The sequence below is a fragment of the Watersipora subatra genome, chromosome 3 (assembly GCF_963576615.1).
Source record: "Watersipora subatra chromosome 3, tzWatSuba1.1, whole genome shotgun sequence".
NCBI classification, from domain to species: Eukaryota; Metazoa; Bryozoa; class Gymnolaemata; order Cheilostomatida; family Watersiporidae; genus Watersipora; species Watersipora subatra.
Genome location: NC_088710.1, coordinates 41,814,659 through 41,829,291, shown reverse-complemented (window position 1 = coordinate 41,829,291; position 14,633 = coordinate 41,814,659). Strand labels below are relative to the sequence as shown.

Genomic DNA, 14,633 nt, shown 5'->3' with positions numbered 1-14,633 from the left:
AAAATATTGTACTTTATGCAAAGATATTGACAAAATGGCTGTGAAAAGAATGGCATAAAATGATAACATGTTTCTTGCTTTATATAAATTAGCTAACTAGTAGAGTCTTAGAATGAGGATTACTGCAAAATTACTTTCACCATGCTACTCCTATTAGTTTTTGAGTTATGGCCAGTTTTGTACAATTTGTTGCCGGATTTAGAATATTTTTTGCTAGTCGTCATGAGATTCCAAGAACAGTAATGAATTTTAGCCCACCACAGAGAATCTGAAACAAAAATTATACAAGAAATGATGCAAAAACCACAAGCAAAACACAGCCAACCAATGACCTTTGGCAATGACTCAAGGACAAGTATAAAAGAGGAGCAAAATTGACGAGAAAGCAGCGAGAAGCCGGCAGCGAGCCAGGCAGCATAGGAAGAAGCTGGCAGTGAGCCAGGCAGCAGAGGGCAAGCACAAAAAAGGAGCCAAGACAGAGAAGACTAACAGAAGCCCAAGATAGCTAAGGAGCCGGCAGCAAACAGCTTGCCGAGGAAATACACAACAGAGACGATTCGCCTAAAGAGGTGGCAAGCCAGGAAGCCATAAAGCCCTGAAAAAAAAGTTTATCCAGCCCCCTGACAGGAAGAGCTACTGCTGCACACCTAATAGATACATACTCATTGAACCTAGTAAGGCCTTAACAAATAGGGCTAAGTATACTAGCATACTAGCATACTAGCAGGTATTGTTATTTTTGCTTGAGCTAGTAAGCCTTGACAGAATAATTGTTATTTTGACATTTGGAGGAAAATAGAATTCACAGACACTTATAAACAAACGACCGGCGTGTTATTGTCAATTATAAAATAATTACCTGCAGACAGTTGTCTAAAAGAGATAGTAGGCCTCGTAATCTCAATAATACTTGATTCTTGGGCTCATCATTACAGCAACGCCTTACTGTCAAAACAAATTGCAAGGATAACTATAGTAGTGCCCATCTCCATTGATTGAGTTGCTATTTCAATTTTGCTGTATAGCAACAGTCTGATTTTTGTGGGGCAGAAGTGCCACTTTGTCTGCCGTCAAAATTTGTCTTGGGAGAAATTGAACTCAAGGTCCAGAGGCTAACCATTACACATAGAACCATAGAACCATGATTGTAGTATTTCGCTCAAAGGAAACTCACAAAAACAATACATTTTACATTACTATTTAAGTATCAAATAATCATTACAACAATTATTATAACAAAAAACAAAACTATTCATATGTATTAATTATTAATTCAATTTTAAATATTCAATTAAAATAAATATTGAAATTTCTCCCTTTACACAAGGCGCAGTTCATTTATTCGTACATTTTGGTTTTCAATAGAAGGAGAGGGCTAGCTAAAACCTCCTTCATGTAACTCATATCTTTAATCAGAAAGATCACATTTTATGTTACCATATGTAGTGTTGTCTGCTACTATGTGGTGTTGTCTTTTACTATGTAGTGTTGTCTTTTACTATGTGGTGTTGTCTTCTACTATGTAGTGTTGTCTTTTACTATGTAGTGTTGTCTTTTACTATGTAGTGTTGTCTTTTACTATGTAGTGTTGTCTTTTACTATGTAGTGTTGTCTTTTACTATGTAGTGTTGTCTTTTACTATGTGGTGTTGTCTTTTACTATGTGGTGTTGTCTTTTACTATGTAGTGTTGTCTGCTACTATGTAGTGTTGTCTTTTACTATGTAGTGTTGTCTTTTACTATGTGGTGTTGTCGTTTACTATGTGGTGTTGTCTTTTACTATGTGGTGTTGTCTTTTACTATGTGGTGTTGTCTTTTACTATGTAGTGTTGTCTTTTACTATGTGGTGTTGTCTTTTACTATGTGGTGTTGTCTTTTACTATGTAGTGTTGTCTTTTACTATGTAGTGTTGTCTTTTACTATGTAGTGTTGTCTTTTACTATGTAGTGTTGTCTTTTACTATGTGGTGTTGTCGTTTACTATGTGGTGTTGTCTTTTACAATGTGGTGTTGTCTTTTACTATGTGGTGTTGTCTTTTACTATGTAGTGTTGTCTTTTACTATGTGGTGTTGTCTTTTACTATGTGGTGTTGTCTTTTACTATGTAGTGTTGTCTTTTACTATGTGGTGTTGTCGTTTACTATGTGGTGTTGTCTTTTACTATGTGGTGTTGTCTTTTACTATGTAGTGTTGTCTTTTACTATGTGGTGTTGTCTTTTACTATGTGGTGTTGTCTTTTACTATGTGGTGTTGTCTTTTACTATGTGGTGTTGTCTTTTCTTGTCTTTTCGAAAGGTTTAAGGGTTTAAGGTATTTTTGCTGTCATTAAAGATCGGCATATAAAATTTTGGCATACAAAATTATGTGTGCTACATAATTTACTTTGGGGGAGCTCGAAATAGTACATGTTTTATCAATCTAAGCATTCTAGATGCTTTATGACATGCTTTTTTGATATGCAGCCCTCAGGCAATATCCCTACTTATATTCACTCTTAAATATGTATAGCTTCTACATAGCTTAAAGTTGACTACACAGGGTTATTTGTTTACTTGCGTAATAACAAAGCACAATAAGATATGTATTAGCAATGATATACAACCCCCATGGGGGGCTGTATACAATGCTGTCTAATATCAATAATATACAGCCCCCATGGGGGGCTGTATACATTGCTGTCTAATACCAATGATATACAGCCGCCCATGGGGGGCTGTATATTATTGGTATTAGACAGCAATGATATACAGCTCCCATGGGGGGCTGTATACATTGGTATTAGACAGCACTGATATACAGCCCCCCAATGGGGGGCTGTATATCATTGCTCTCTAATACTTGCTAATACTCTGTAATCATTGCTCTCCTAATCTGAGGTTCTGCTCTTCTGATGTTCCGCTCTTCTGAGGTTCTGCTCTTCTGAGGTTTTGCTCTTCTGATGTTCTGCTATTCGTAGGTTCTGCTCTTCTGAGGTTCTGCTCTTCTGAGGTTCTGCTCTTCTGAGGTTCTGCTCTTCTGAGGTTTTGCTCTTCTGATGTTCTGCTATTCGTAGGTTCTGCTCTTCTGAGGTTCTGCTCTTCTGAGGTTCTGCTCTTCTGAGGTTCTGCTCTTCTGAGGTTCTGCTCTTCTGAGGTTCTGCTCTTCTGAGGTTCTGCTTTTCTGAGGTTCTGCTCTTCTGAGGTAGCCTTGAGTGATTAACACCCATACTCAAGCTGAGCTGTAAACTTTAAGAATAAACTCTACAAAAAAACTAAAAATAACCTGCCTCATATCAGGGATCGCTAAACATATTATGGAAATGTTTACTTTTCCATATCCATTTCCATAAACATAAATATTTCCATAATTTTATGGAAATTAATATGGAAATTTTAATTTAGAAATATGAAAACAAATGGCAATAGATTATGGAAATGGAAATAATATGGAAATGAATTAAGGAAATTTTATAGAAATAAATTATAGAAATGTTATGGAAATGGATATAATATGGAACTGAATTATGGAAATGTTATGGAAATTGATTATGGAAATGGTATGGAAACGGAAATAATATGGAAATGGAAATTTTATGGGAATCAATTATGGAAAAGGAAGTGAATTATGAAAGTGGAAACTGTAACATACACGTAATCCAAGTTATAAACAGAGGCAAGTTAAACTGGCTAATACGTCAATATAGGTATATATTTAAGTGAAAGAATGTTTAAACTGTTAAGTGTATACATAACAGGGAGCGTTAAACATATTATGGAAATGTTTACTTTTCCATATCCATAAACATAAATATTTCCATAATTCTATGGAAATGGATATGGAAATTTTATTTTAGAAATGTGGAAATGGTATGGAAATGGAAATAATATGGAAATAAATTATGGAAATGTTATGGAAATGAAAAATGGAAATGTTATGAAAACGGAAATAATATGGAAATGAAATAGGGAAATGTTATGGAAATGGAAATAATAGGGAAATGGAAATAATATGGAAATGAATTATGGAAATATTATGGAAATGGTATGGAAATATAAATGATATGGAAATTAATTACGGAAATGAATTATGGAAATGGAAGTATCATGGAAATGAAATAGGGAAATTTTGTGGAAATGGAAATGAATTATGGAAATGTTATCGAAATGGAAATAATATAGAAATGAATTATGGAAATGTTATGGAAATGGAAATAGTATGGAAATGAATTATGGAAATGGAAATTGTGACATACACGTAATCCCTGCCTCATATCAGCGCTGCAAAAAAGAAAGAAAGTGATGGGAATGAGATGCTGTTCAGGTCTGTAAAGCTCTTCAAGTTGCGCTATGGCATTTCAATATGTTATAACACCTGTGAAAATGAGTAGACGTACATTGTGAAACCTGCACAATCTTTTTATGCCTCAGAGATGATTGAGTGTAAAACAATCCATAGACTGAGATCGTGTGCCCTACCTTCATTAATAGATGTATGATTAGATGTATTCAGTACTTTGATATTGTTTTCGAAAATGTCACGTTTTGCTCAGTTTTTGTTTTAAGATTATTTTCAGAGTTCACAAATAACACCGTGGCACTTCTAATGAAGACATTTGCTAATATTTCCCTTCAAGTTGATTTGTTAAGTTTTCCATTTTTTACGCAAGGAGCGACAGCATCGTTACTGGATGCAAATATTTTGTCTGACACCTGAGCAAGCATTAAAATTTATAAAAGCAATTTTTGTTACAATCTCACTACAAGCTCATTCAAAGACTAGATGAATGCCGTTGCCCGGGTAATAAAAAAGTCTTTGGACAGAAAATTTATTTTTATTTAACATACACAACATTTACCATTCTAACTTAAAAACTATCATGGGAAAAGTGTTTTATTCAGTTCAAATGAATTGAGAGAAAAGAAGAAAACAACTTTTTAAAAACAAGATTTTCAAACTTTTTCAAACTGTAACTTTTAAATTTCATATCATGAAAGACATGTTTTGTTGAAATAAATTAGGAGAAAAAAGGAAACTAATGGTTTTTAAATTGTAATGTGAAATCATTAGCAAGTAATGGCTAAATATAGTCTGTTTGCTACGATGGCGGTAAAAGATTCTTTGGTATGCAATTATATGATTATAGTTTGTTTCAGTATTGGCATCATAAGACAAAAATATTTTATAGAGAGGAATAGAAACCCACAGTAGTTATCTAATGCAAACACTTTGTAAATATCATCAGAATCATTATCATTAAAAATTGTAACAAAACAATATATATTAACCTTAGTAACTATATTTACCTACAATAACTTTAGGGCAGTTTTTGATTATGGTCTGCAAGAAAATGTAAAAATACAATGTACTATACGCAAAACATACGCTACGATATGGCTTATTAGCAATGGTGTAGTTGCCTAGCTATATTGAAAGATCATATCTTACCAGCAATATAGTCGCTAGTTTTTATTATTCCAAAATGTATATACTCCTCCCCTAGGTGATTGAAGTAAGCTATACACTCTACATAATTGCAAGCCCACCTATGGGGAATTAAGAATAATCATAAACTCAACACCGCATTTATCATAAGATTTATTCCACAAATCAAATAGTTCATGTAAAATTATTGCCTTATATGGAGTTGTCCATTCATTGAAAAGATAATAAAACTACATCTAAAGAGCACTTCACTTACCAAGATCTCACATGTCATGCTATAGATTTAAATAGTTAATCAAGCAGAATTATGAACTGCAATGTAAGCCTACGCTGTCAGTGTAAGCTTATACTGATCATATCGTAATAAGTAACCTGTATATACTATATAGCACATGAATAAATATGAAATAGTAGTCATTTCTGTTCTTTTACGGTCAGCTTGCTATCAGATCTGATAAGGCTATTTCAGTGTCAAGATTTTGAGCAAACGCAACCATACGCAATATAAAAAGTTACAGAAGTTGTGCTCCGTTTGCTAGATTTTCTCACACCATCCGAGTTGAGAGCTTAATAAAACAAGTCGTTAATCCGCTCAATTATTCGTCTCTAATCCACTGAAATCTCTGACTGGCTATTGCTTTTTACTGCTCAAATTTATCAAAATGTCATAATGATACCCACGGCATCCTTAACGTTTAATGAATACCTCATTTATTCACTTACATCAACCATTCTCCTTTCATAATGTCAACCAACCATTCTCCCTTCATGACATCAACCATTCTCCCTTCAGGACGTCAACCATTCTCCCTTCAGGATGTCAACCATTCTCCCTTCATGACATCAACCATTCTCCCTTCATGACATCAACCATTCTCCCTTCATGACATCAACCATTCTCCCTTCAGGACGTCAACCATTCTCCCTTCATGACGTCAACCATTCTCCCTTCAGGACGTCAACCATTCTCCCTTCAGGACGTCAACCATTCTCCCTTCATGACGTCAACCATTCTCCCTTCATGACATCAACCATTCTCCCTTCATGACATCAACCATTCTCCCTTCAGGACGTCAACCATTCTCCCTTCATGACGTCAACCATTCTTCCTTCAGGACGTCAACCATTCTCCCTTCAGGACGTCAACCATTCTCCCTTCAGGATGTCAACCATTCTCCCTTCATGACATCAACCATTCTCCCTTCATGACATCAACCATTCTCCCTTCATGACATCAACCATTCTCCCTTCAGGACGTCAACCATTCTCCCTTCATGACATCAACCATTCTCTCTTCATAACGTCTAGACTTAGTGCTCTAATCGCCCATGAGGTTACCTAGACGCTTGTTTACTTAGGTGTAAGCCTTACCCCTACATGTTTGTTGAAACATTATAACAAGATTGTTTGTTCTGTCAATTGCTATGAAGATCTGATGGGTTGTTTTGTTATTTAATAAGTGATGATGACCTTTCACCTTTGTCTTTCATTACTGTTATCATGACAATAATAATGAGCATTGAGTCATACAGTAACATATTTACTCATATAATCGCTAATTACCTGTATGAAGTAATTACTAGCCATAAATTTAGCAAGATGTGTTTTTTTATGGACAAAAGCATATGCAGTAAATTAGTCTATAATTTTATGTAATTTTCTGTGAATATTAATATGGATTTGTGCCGGGGATGTAATCTTTTGGTTGTGGTGTAACTGAACTGGAGGTGTGAGCCATTCCAATGTAAGATTTCTATAAGGTTTTTGTCTTGCAAGCTAGGCTTACATCAATAATATCCAGATATTAAAGTCATGAAATGTCACTCACACTGATGATGTTCAGGAGAATAACTTTGTAAAATACGAAAACCAAAACCTGAAAGTGGCACAATCTTTAACTTTGCTGGCATACACCAGACAAAACTCTAACCTGATAACGGGATCACAAATTATTTAAGACATTTCTTGTCACAGGAGTGATTTTGATGTTGCATAATTCATATCAAAGGAGTTGCCTTCTCTTGTCTGATATTTTGAACCAAATATTGGTCATTGGCGTGCTACAATTGCCAAACTAGTGTTAAATCAAAAGAACTTGTATAGTTTATATTCATTTTCATAAAAAGTGAGTCGTGTAAAGTACACTGAGCAGTTAATGTACACAGTTTGTTATTATGTAATTGAAAGTTTTATTCTAAAAATCTGAAGAGCCATGGGTTATTGAAAAATAAATAATTTGTAAATTAAATTTAGCTGCATATTAGCACATAAAAATAATGTTACAATTTCAGCAGTAAAGGCTTGTTCATAAATTTAGGATTGCCTCCCTCTGTCTTCCTATTGAACTATGCAGTCCAATGCTATTAACCGTTCATGTTTCCCACTGCTTATAACAATGCGTTATACGAGAGTGTAATATAAGAAACACTGACACGCCTGTTTTTTGCATTTTTGGTTTGCTTAAATATTTTACGAGACATTTAAATATTTTGCATGTTTTATGTAATATTTAAGTTTTATATTCATCATGTTTTAAACTAAATTAAACATTGAGTAGGAATATACTTTGCTATCTGTCGAAATACCACATTAGTAGAAAGTATGTTAAGATTGACTTGAATGCTTCAGTTCTGTGTAGCCTACACATAAACTTAGGTTTGATAACAAAGGACCTGAAATTAATTGTGGTACAAGTAGGGCCTACATATTTTTTGTCTAATAACTGGTCACTGTACAAGACTACAGAATACTTTGAATATAAAAGGCAAGCAATGATAATTATACGTAGTCGATATTGAGTCTCTATATTGCTTGTCTACAAGCCAGACGAATTATTATAAATTATTATTCTTTCACGAGACAAATTAAGTAAAATTAATTTGTATGTCCATCCTTCTCTTATCAAACATTGTTTAAACTCGGGCTGTTTGTAACAAACAACAACAACCAACTTCTTAGCCGGAGTCTTTTCTACAAAATGTGGTTGGAATGATAAGCCAGAGCCCACAAGTTAGGAGCAAGAGAGAAAAGCTCTATTGATTTCAACTTTAAATATAATAGCCACTTGTAGTGACACTTGTAGCCCTAGGTAATGTATTGATGGACAAAACAAAGCTATTGACTACTATTAATAGTAGGCTTTGAATAGCGCTTGGTCTCTCATACCAGCTGTTTGCCTTGAGTGAATCGCTCCTCTTTGAACTAGATTTGTGTTCCCTTGGGAAGTTGTTTAGGTATGACTGCCTAGGTGAAGCCAGCCTGTACGTTAAGTTTGTTCACTACATATTTACTAAGACCTCATGTGACACGCAGGTGCATTTGGGCTATCTAACCTGGCGACGATTAAGCTGGGTTAGATCGAACCCTAAGGGTTCGGTAAGTCTCAGGGGCTCGTTAGAGATCAAAATACAGAAATAGTCTATCCAAGGCAACGGCAGAAATCACACTGATCTTCAAGGTCATGTCTTTTTGGAAGGATATGTAATTTTTTTGTGAATTCGTGCATTGTATTAGTTTAGTTCTTTGAACAGAGTGATGTTGATACGCAGCTCATTTTGTGTACCAGTAAAACATATACCCATGTCTTCAATGTGACAAAAAATCATATTTTATTGTCCAATAGAGAAGGTTTCAGGGAAAGTGCATATGAAACTGGTTGGTTGAGTATGGCCAACAAGGTTAAGAACAACTGATCTAACCAATCTCCTCAAAGGAGATAAATTTGACTGATTCTTCTCCTAATGAATCTACTAATCGTCATGTCACCAATGGCAGTCATAATATTGTCAGGGAAAACTTGAATATAAAACATAACATTTACCAAAGCTTCATAGAGAGAAATAAAAAAGAAATATATCACACATGTGTGATCAGGCGCAAGCCTGAGTAACAAGCCTTTAAAAATTAAGTAACAAGCCTTTAAAAATTGCTTGTGATGTCTCTTAGCATCAGCTAATCAGCTGCACTGTGTTCACTGTTATAAGTTTTGTTTTCTTGTTTGGCATCGCATGCCATCTGGGGAAGACTGATGGAGTATATGATAACTCAATGCCAATTCATGCCATGCTGGTAAATTGTGGGTGGAGGTAATTTCAACTGCAGTATTCATTTGTTTGTAGCTAAATTCTGTGGCATGCCAATGCTATATCAGTTTTAGGTATAGGTACAAGTATGTCTAAATTTGTATAAAAATGGAGACCTATACTCAGCCACAAAAGTCCAGGCTATGACAGCTAATTTCATAGCCTGGATTTTTGACTAATACATATTTGACTGTGTTCTCAAGTGTTGGGTAGAGATAAAGATTCAACCATCAAGTATTTGTTAGCATTATGATTTTCAATAATTTTTATATATATTCACAGCTCTCTTGATACTGTCACTTAGGATTGCTTCAGCTACCCTTATCTACTAGCGCCTGTCTCACCGGTAGGGACATATGGCTGATCTCAACGACACATTGCAATTTCTATTCACAACAGTTCTTTGTCTCTTAAACCAATCAATACAAGTTCTTTGTTTGCTTTAGTCAAGAGCCAATCTAGTTGGATGTATTTGTATTGGTAGGCTTAGGGCTATTTAGCCCATTTCAATCTACGAGTAATAATTTCAAATCCCCTGTGCGCTGTGAGTCACGTTGCGTAGGACGTTGCGCCATGCAATCGATATTGGCTAGCGGGGCGGTCGTGTAACTAAGCGTACTAGCTTGTCTGCAACTGTCTACGGTTTAGCAACCTGCCAACGTTTATGACAGAATTTAAACTCGATTTGTAAAATCAAATTGTTAGCCTATACTTTGGTGCACTCAAGGATATTTCTCATTCTTCAGTAACTTTCTGGAAACCTATATAATCTAAACATCAATCCCAACAGCGCACATCAAAAATTTGATGTGCACTGTATATTTTGATGTCATGAGATCTTGAGCTGATGCAAGACTGAATGGAACTTGTGAATGCACAAGATTGTATTTTTAATGTGCAATAAAACTAGTGCTTCATATATGATTATATGAGATAAATGTGAATGTCAATTGTTTAGACTGTCATCGAATAACTTCCCATGCCATGTAATAATGTTTAGCGCAGTCTTAGGGTTTTCTATGATATCCACTCACACTAAGTATCTTAAGTGCAGTAAAATGGGTCTTAACTACAAATTTAGACAATTAACATACATACCAATACAGTACATGCCTACCAAAGCTTCAAAAAAAATTCAGCTATTAATTAGTTTTACCTAAGAAGTTACACAAATCAATTCATAGTACTAGGGCTAGTCAAAGGGTCAGGTGGAGACAGGTTTTATTGTACGCAGTTCGCAAATCATCGATGTCGGAAGCCGAGCGCGGCGAGACTGTTGTTTGATGCTGTTTTGATTGACTAGTTACAAACGCTAAGCAACCGTTCTCAAGGCGTTTGGTCACGCGCGTAGCGACGCCAATTGGCACGAATCAAATTTTAAAATCAACCAATAGCATCGCTATTACTGTGACATCACTATTTGCAACTATATAAACTAGCGGCACGCCGCGTTACTATCACTAGCCATCTTGCTTGACAATAAACGTCGTCTGCAAGCCGCTGATTCCCTCCTCTTTTCTAGCGAAGAATCTTCAACTCTTATCAACATGGTAAGTGTCATTGTTTCTACGTCAGTTCTTAAACGTTACAAACTGAAAAAAAGAACCGTTTGATTGGTCGATTACTACAATAATTTTTTTCACAAGCTGGCTTGGCGTGTAATCGACAATCGGTTTTGTAGCGTGAGTGCATCTCTATCCACGTCGGACAAGCTGGTTGCCAGATCGGTAACGCATGCTGGGAGTTGTACTGCCTTGAGCATGGAATCCAGCCAGACGGTCAGATGCCCTCTGACAAGACCATCGGAGGGGGTGATGATTCCTTCAACACCTTCTTCAGCGAAACTGGCGCTGGCAAGCACGTGCCAAGAGCTGTCTTTGTTGACTTGGAGCCAACTGTTGTCGGTGAGTTGTCTCTTTAGTGTTTTTCATTTGCTTTGTAGATTTGTTTCCAAATCACTCATTTAGTTGATACATGAATATACAATATTCGAACTCGTTTCTAGATGAGGTTCGAACTGGCACCTACCGACAGCTGTTCCACCCGGAGCAGCTCATCACTGGCAAGGAAGATGCTGCCAACAACTACGCTCGTGGTCATTACACCATTGGCAAGGAGATTGTCGACCTCGTTCTCGACCGAATCAGAAAGCTGGCTGACCAGTGTACTGGACTCCAGGGGTTCCTCATCTTCCATTCCTTCGGCGGTGGCACTGGATCCGGATTCACCTCTCTTTTGATGGAGCGTCTCAGCGTTGACTACGGCAAAAAGTCAAAGCTTGAGTTCGCCGTCTACCCAGCTCCTCAAATCTCGACTGCTGTTGTTGAGCCATACAACTCCATCCTAACAACCCACACCACCCTTGAGCACTCCGACTGCGCCTTCATGGTCGACAACGAGGCGATCTATGACATCTGCCGACGAAACCTCGACATCGAGAGGCCAACCTACACCAACCTGAACAGGCTGATTGGCCAGATCGTTTCCTCCATCACAGCTTCTCTCCGATTCGATGGTGCCCTCAACGTCGATCTAACCGAGTTCCAGACCAACTTGGTGCCCTACCCCCGTATCCATTTCCCTCTGGCCACCTATGCCCCAGTCATCTCTGCTGAGAAGGCTTACCACGAGCAGCTCTCCGTTGCTGAGATCACCAACGCTTGCTTCGAGCCAGCCAACCAGATGGTGAAATGCGACCCGCGTCACGGCAAGTACATGGCCTGCTGCATGTTGTACAGAGGCGATGTCGTTCCCAAGGATGTCAATGCTGCCATTGCCACCATCAAGACCAAGAGAACCATCCAGTTCGTAGACTGGTGCCCGACTGGTTTCAAGGTCGGTATCAACTACCAGCCACCAACAGTTGTGCCAGGCGGTGACCTTGCCAAGGTCCAGAGAGCTGTCTGCATGTTGAGCAACACCACTGCCATCGCCGAGGCATGGGCCCGTCTTGACCACAAGTTCGATCTCATGTATGCAAAGCGTGCATTTGTCCACTGGTACGTTGGAGAGGGTATGGAGGAGGGAGAGTTCTCAGAGGCCCGTGAAGATTTGGCCGCCCTTGAGAAGGACTACGAAGAGGTCGGTGTTGATTCCGTCGAGGGTGAAGGAGAGGAAGAGGGCGAGGAGTATTAAACTGCTCATTTTTATCATTGAAATGACAACTTCATTGCATGTATTTTGCTAGTTTCATTCAGCATGTCGTTGTACAAGTATCATGCTGCATTCTACTGTTGTACAGTACTATGTAATTTTAAGACATTGATTGTCATTTCAATATACTGCCAATATTAATTAACCAGTGCTGCTGTCTATCTATCACACAGATTTCTGCCGTTTTAGTCGTTCAACAATTGCGTCAATAATGGCCAATAATGCGATGTGGTTACATTCGATGATTCATACAGTAGTTGAAGCATGATAGTTGTGGCCGCTCATCTGCAGTTCTCCAAAAGTGGCAAGGTTTTTAGGCTAGAACTTAACACGCATAATGGTTGTCGCGTGTTTCAGGGGTAGAACCCGTTAATCTATTTGTTGCCTACCAGTTATCAAGCTAAATGTAAAAAGCCCGGTTACGGTTTACGGATAACTAAGTTGAAGTTCTTTAGCGTTAAAGGTGGTTGTGATACCTTGGCTCAGCATTTTTTAGTTTGCAAACGCCGGAGAGGGTATGAGTTGATAAGGTGTACGTGTTTCTATTAGATATTGTTTTGTTTCTTTAAAAGCTTAGCCGTGGTGAGCATCCCTCTCCATCTATTTAATGCTATTAATGTCCCCATTTTCGCTTTATTCGATCGACCATTTCATGAAATAGCACTAATGTTTTCAGCAACTCGAAGGTTCACGCATAGCTTCACAGAGTCCTGCGACCAACGGAAGTCATTGGCAGTCACTGTCATTGTTTTATTATCACCATTTAAAAGAAGACAAAATTCGCTACAACAAACGATCAATATTATTTTGTATAAATGCAGAGTAAAGGCGAAAAAGTGAGATATTGAGAGCGAAGTAAAAATATTCCATTAGAGATTTTCAGTATGTCAATCATGTTTCTTCGGAAACAAGCGTTTTTGTTTTTGTCGCCGGACTCTGTAAAGCTATACGGCTCTACAGCTACACATTACGCTCAATGGAACGATACATTATTGACAGCAATAATTCCTTGTTATTTTTTTACGTTGTTGAATTATAGTATTGTCTTGTAAACACACTGCCGATCATCTAATGTTTTATAGCTTAGGCCAAATTGGCCTGGCATATTACGAAATTTCCTTCTCTGTGCTAAATAACATGTTATTTGAGTTTAGTCGTACAGCTTTGCAGTCTCCATAATCAAAATGCTACCACCGTGATATCGGTGGTGTACGTACAGTACAGCATAAATTGTCGCTATTTGTCTATATTCGGATCTCTATCGAGATTACGACTTGTTTAGGTTTGGACTTGTCTATGTTAGGACTGTTTCCCCGTTATTTTTGTCGTCAGTGATGCATTCAACTCGTTAGTGTGTATTTGGAGGAATCTTGTTATACACAATTGTTCCGCAACCACACATACATTGGTGGTAAATTGGTTTTTTTCACTATGTTTAGTTTGTATGATCACATTGATACAGATGTTAGCGAAAATACTAACCTACAAGCAGTACCAATATTTACCAGTAAAAGATACATTTTTATTTCTACAAGGCTAACACTTGAAAACACACTTGAAAACAATTTAAAAAAAAGTTTTAAAACAATGACAACAGTTAAAATAGACGTTTAAAGTTATACAAACCGTCCTCCATGCTCTTTCACACACTCTCATCATACCTACCAACTCTCACACATTGGGCGTGAGACTCACACAATCACCCCAAAGAAAAAATGAAAATGTGTGAGATTTTTGCCCCATTTTCCACAATTTTATATATATACTATCATTGATACATCAATTGCCCCAAAACAAAATCTCACGCATTGCCCCACTCTTGGGTAGGCAGGTCTGACTCCCATGTATATTTATGAGTCTCAACAGTCAAATGAGAGTCATGACAGTCTAAGGAGAAAGAGGCATAGTCATCGAAGCTGTTCTCTTTAATAGATGTCTCTGTTCACCTATGAGAAAATGAGGAGTTCATTTCCAAAACC

The 14,633-nt window shown here is 37.3% G+C and overlaps 2 protein-coding genes across 3 annotated transcripts in view; one reads left to right on the top strand and one right to left on the bottom strand.

Annotated features, from left to right (window-relative positions):
• The window catches only part of LOC137391377 (tubulin alpha-1A chain), a 50,884-nt gene extending 38,081 nt beyond the window's left edge, over positions 1 to 12,803 (top strand). The window contains exons 1-3 of one of the 2 annotated variants that reach the window (XM_068077832.1): positions 10,930 to 11,051; positions 11,183 to 11,405; positions 11,507 to 12,803. In XM_068077832.1, the coding sequence (XP_067933933.1) occupies positions 11,049 to 11,051; positions 11,183 to 11,405; positions 11,507 to 12,636 (1,356 nt within the window). In that variant the 5' untranslated portion in view covers positions 10,930 to 11,048 and the 3' untranslated portion in view covers positions 12,637 to 12,803. Of the gene's footprint in view, positions 1 to 10,929; positions 11,052 to 11,182; positions 11,406 to 11,506 lie in introns of those variants that run through there. The other variant, XM_068077833.1, reaches the window with a different exon arrangement.
• Positions 2,865 to 3,203, bottom strand: LOC137390600 (involucrin-like). Its single transcript, XM_068076928.1, has one exon. The coding sequence runs from the start codon at positions 3,201 to 3,203 to the stop codon at positions 2,865 to 2,867; it is 339 nt and encodes a 112-aa protein (XP_067933029.1).
• Positions 12,804 to 14,633: the final 1,830 nt, after the last annotated feature.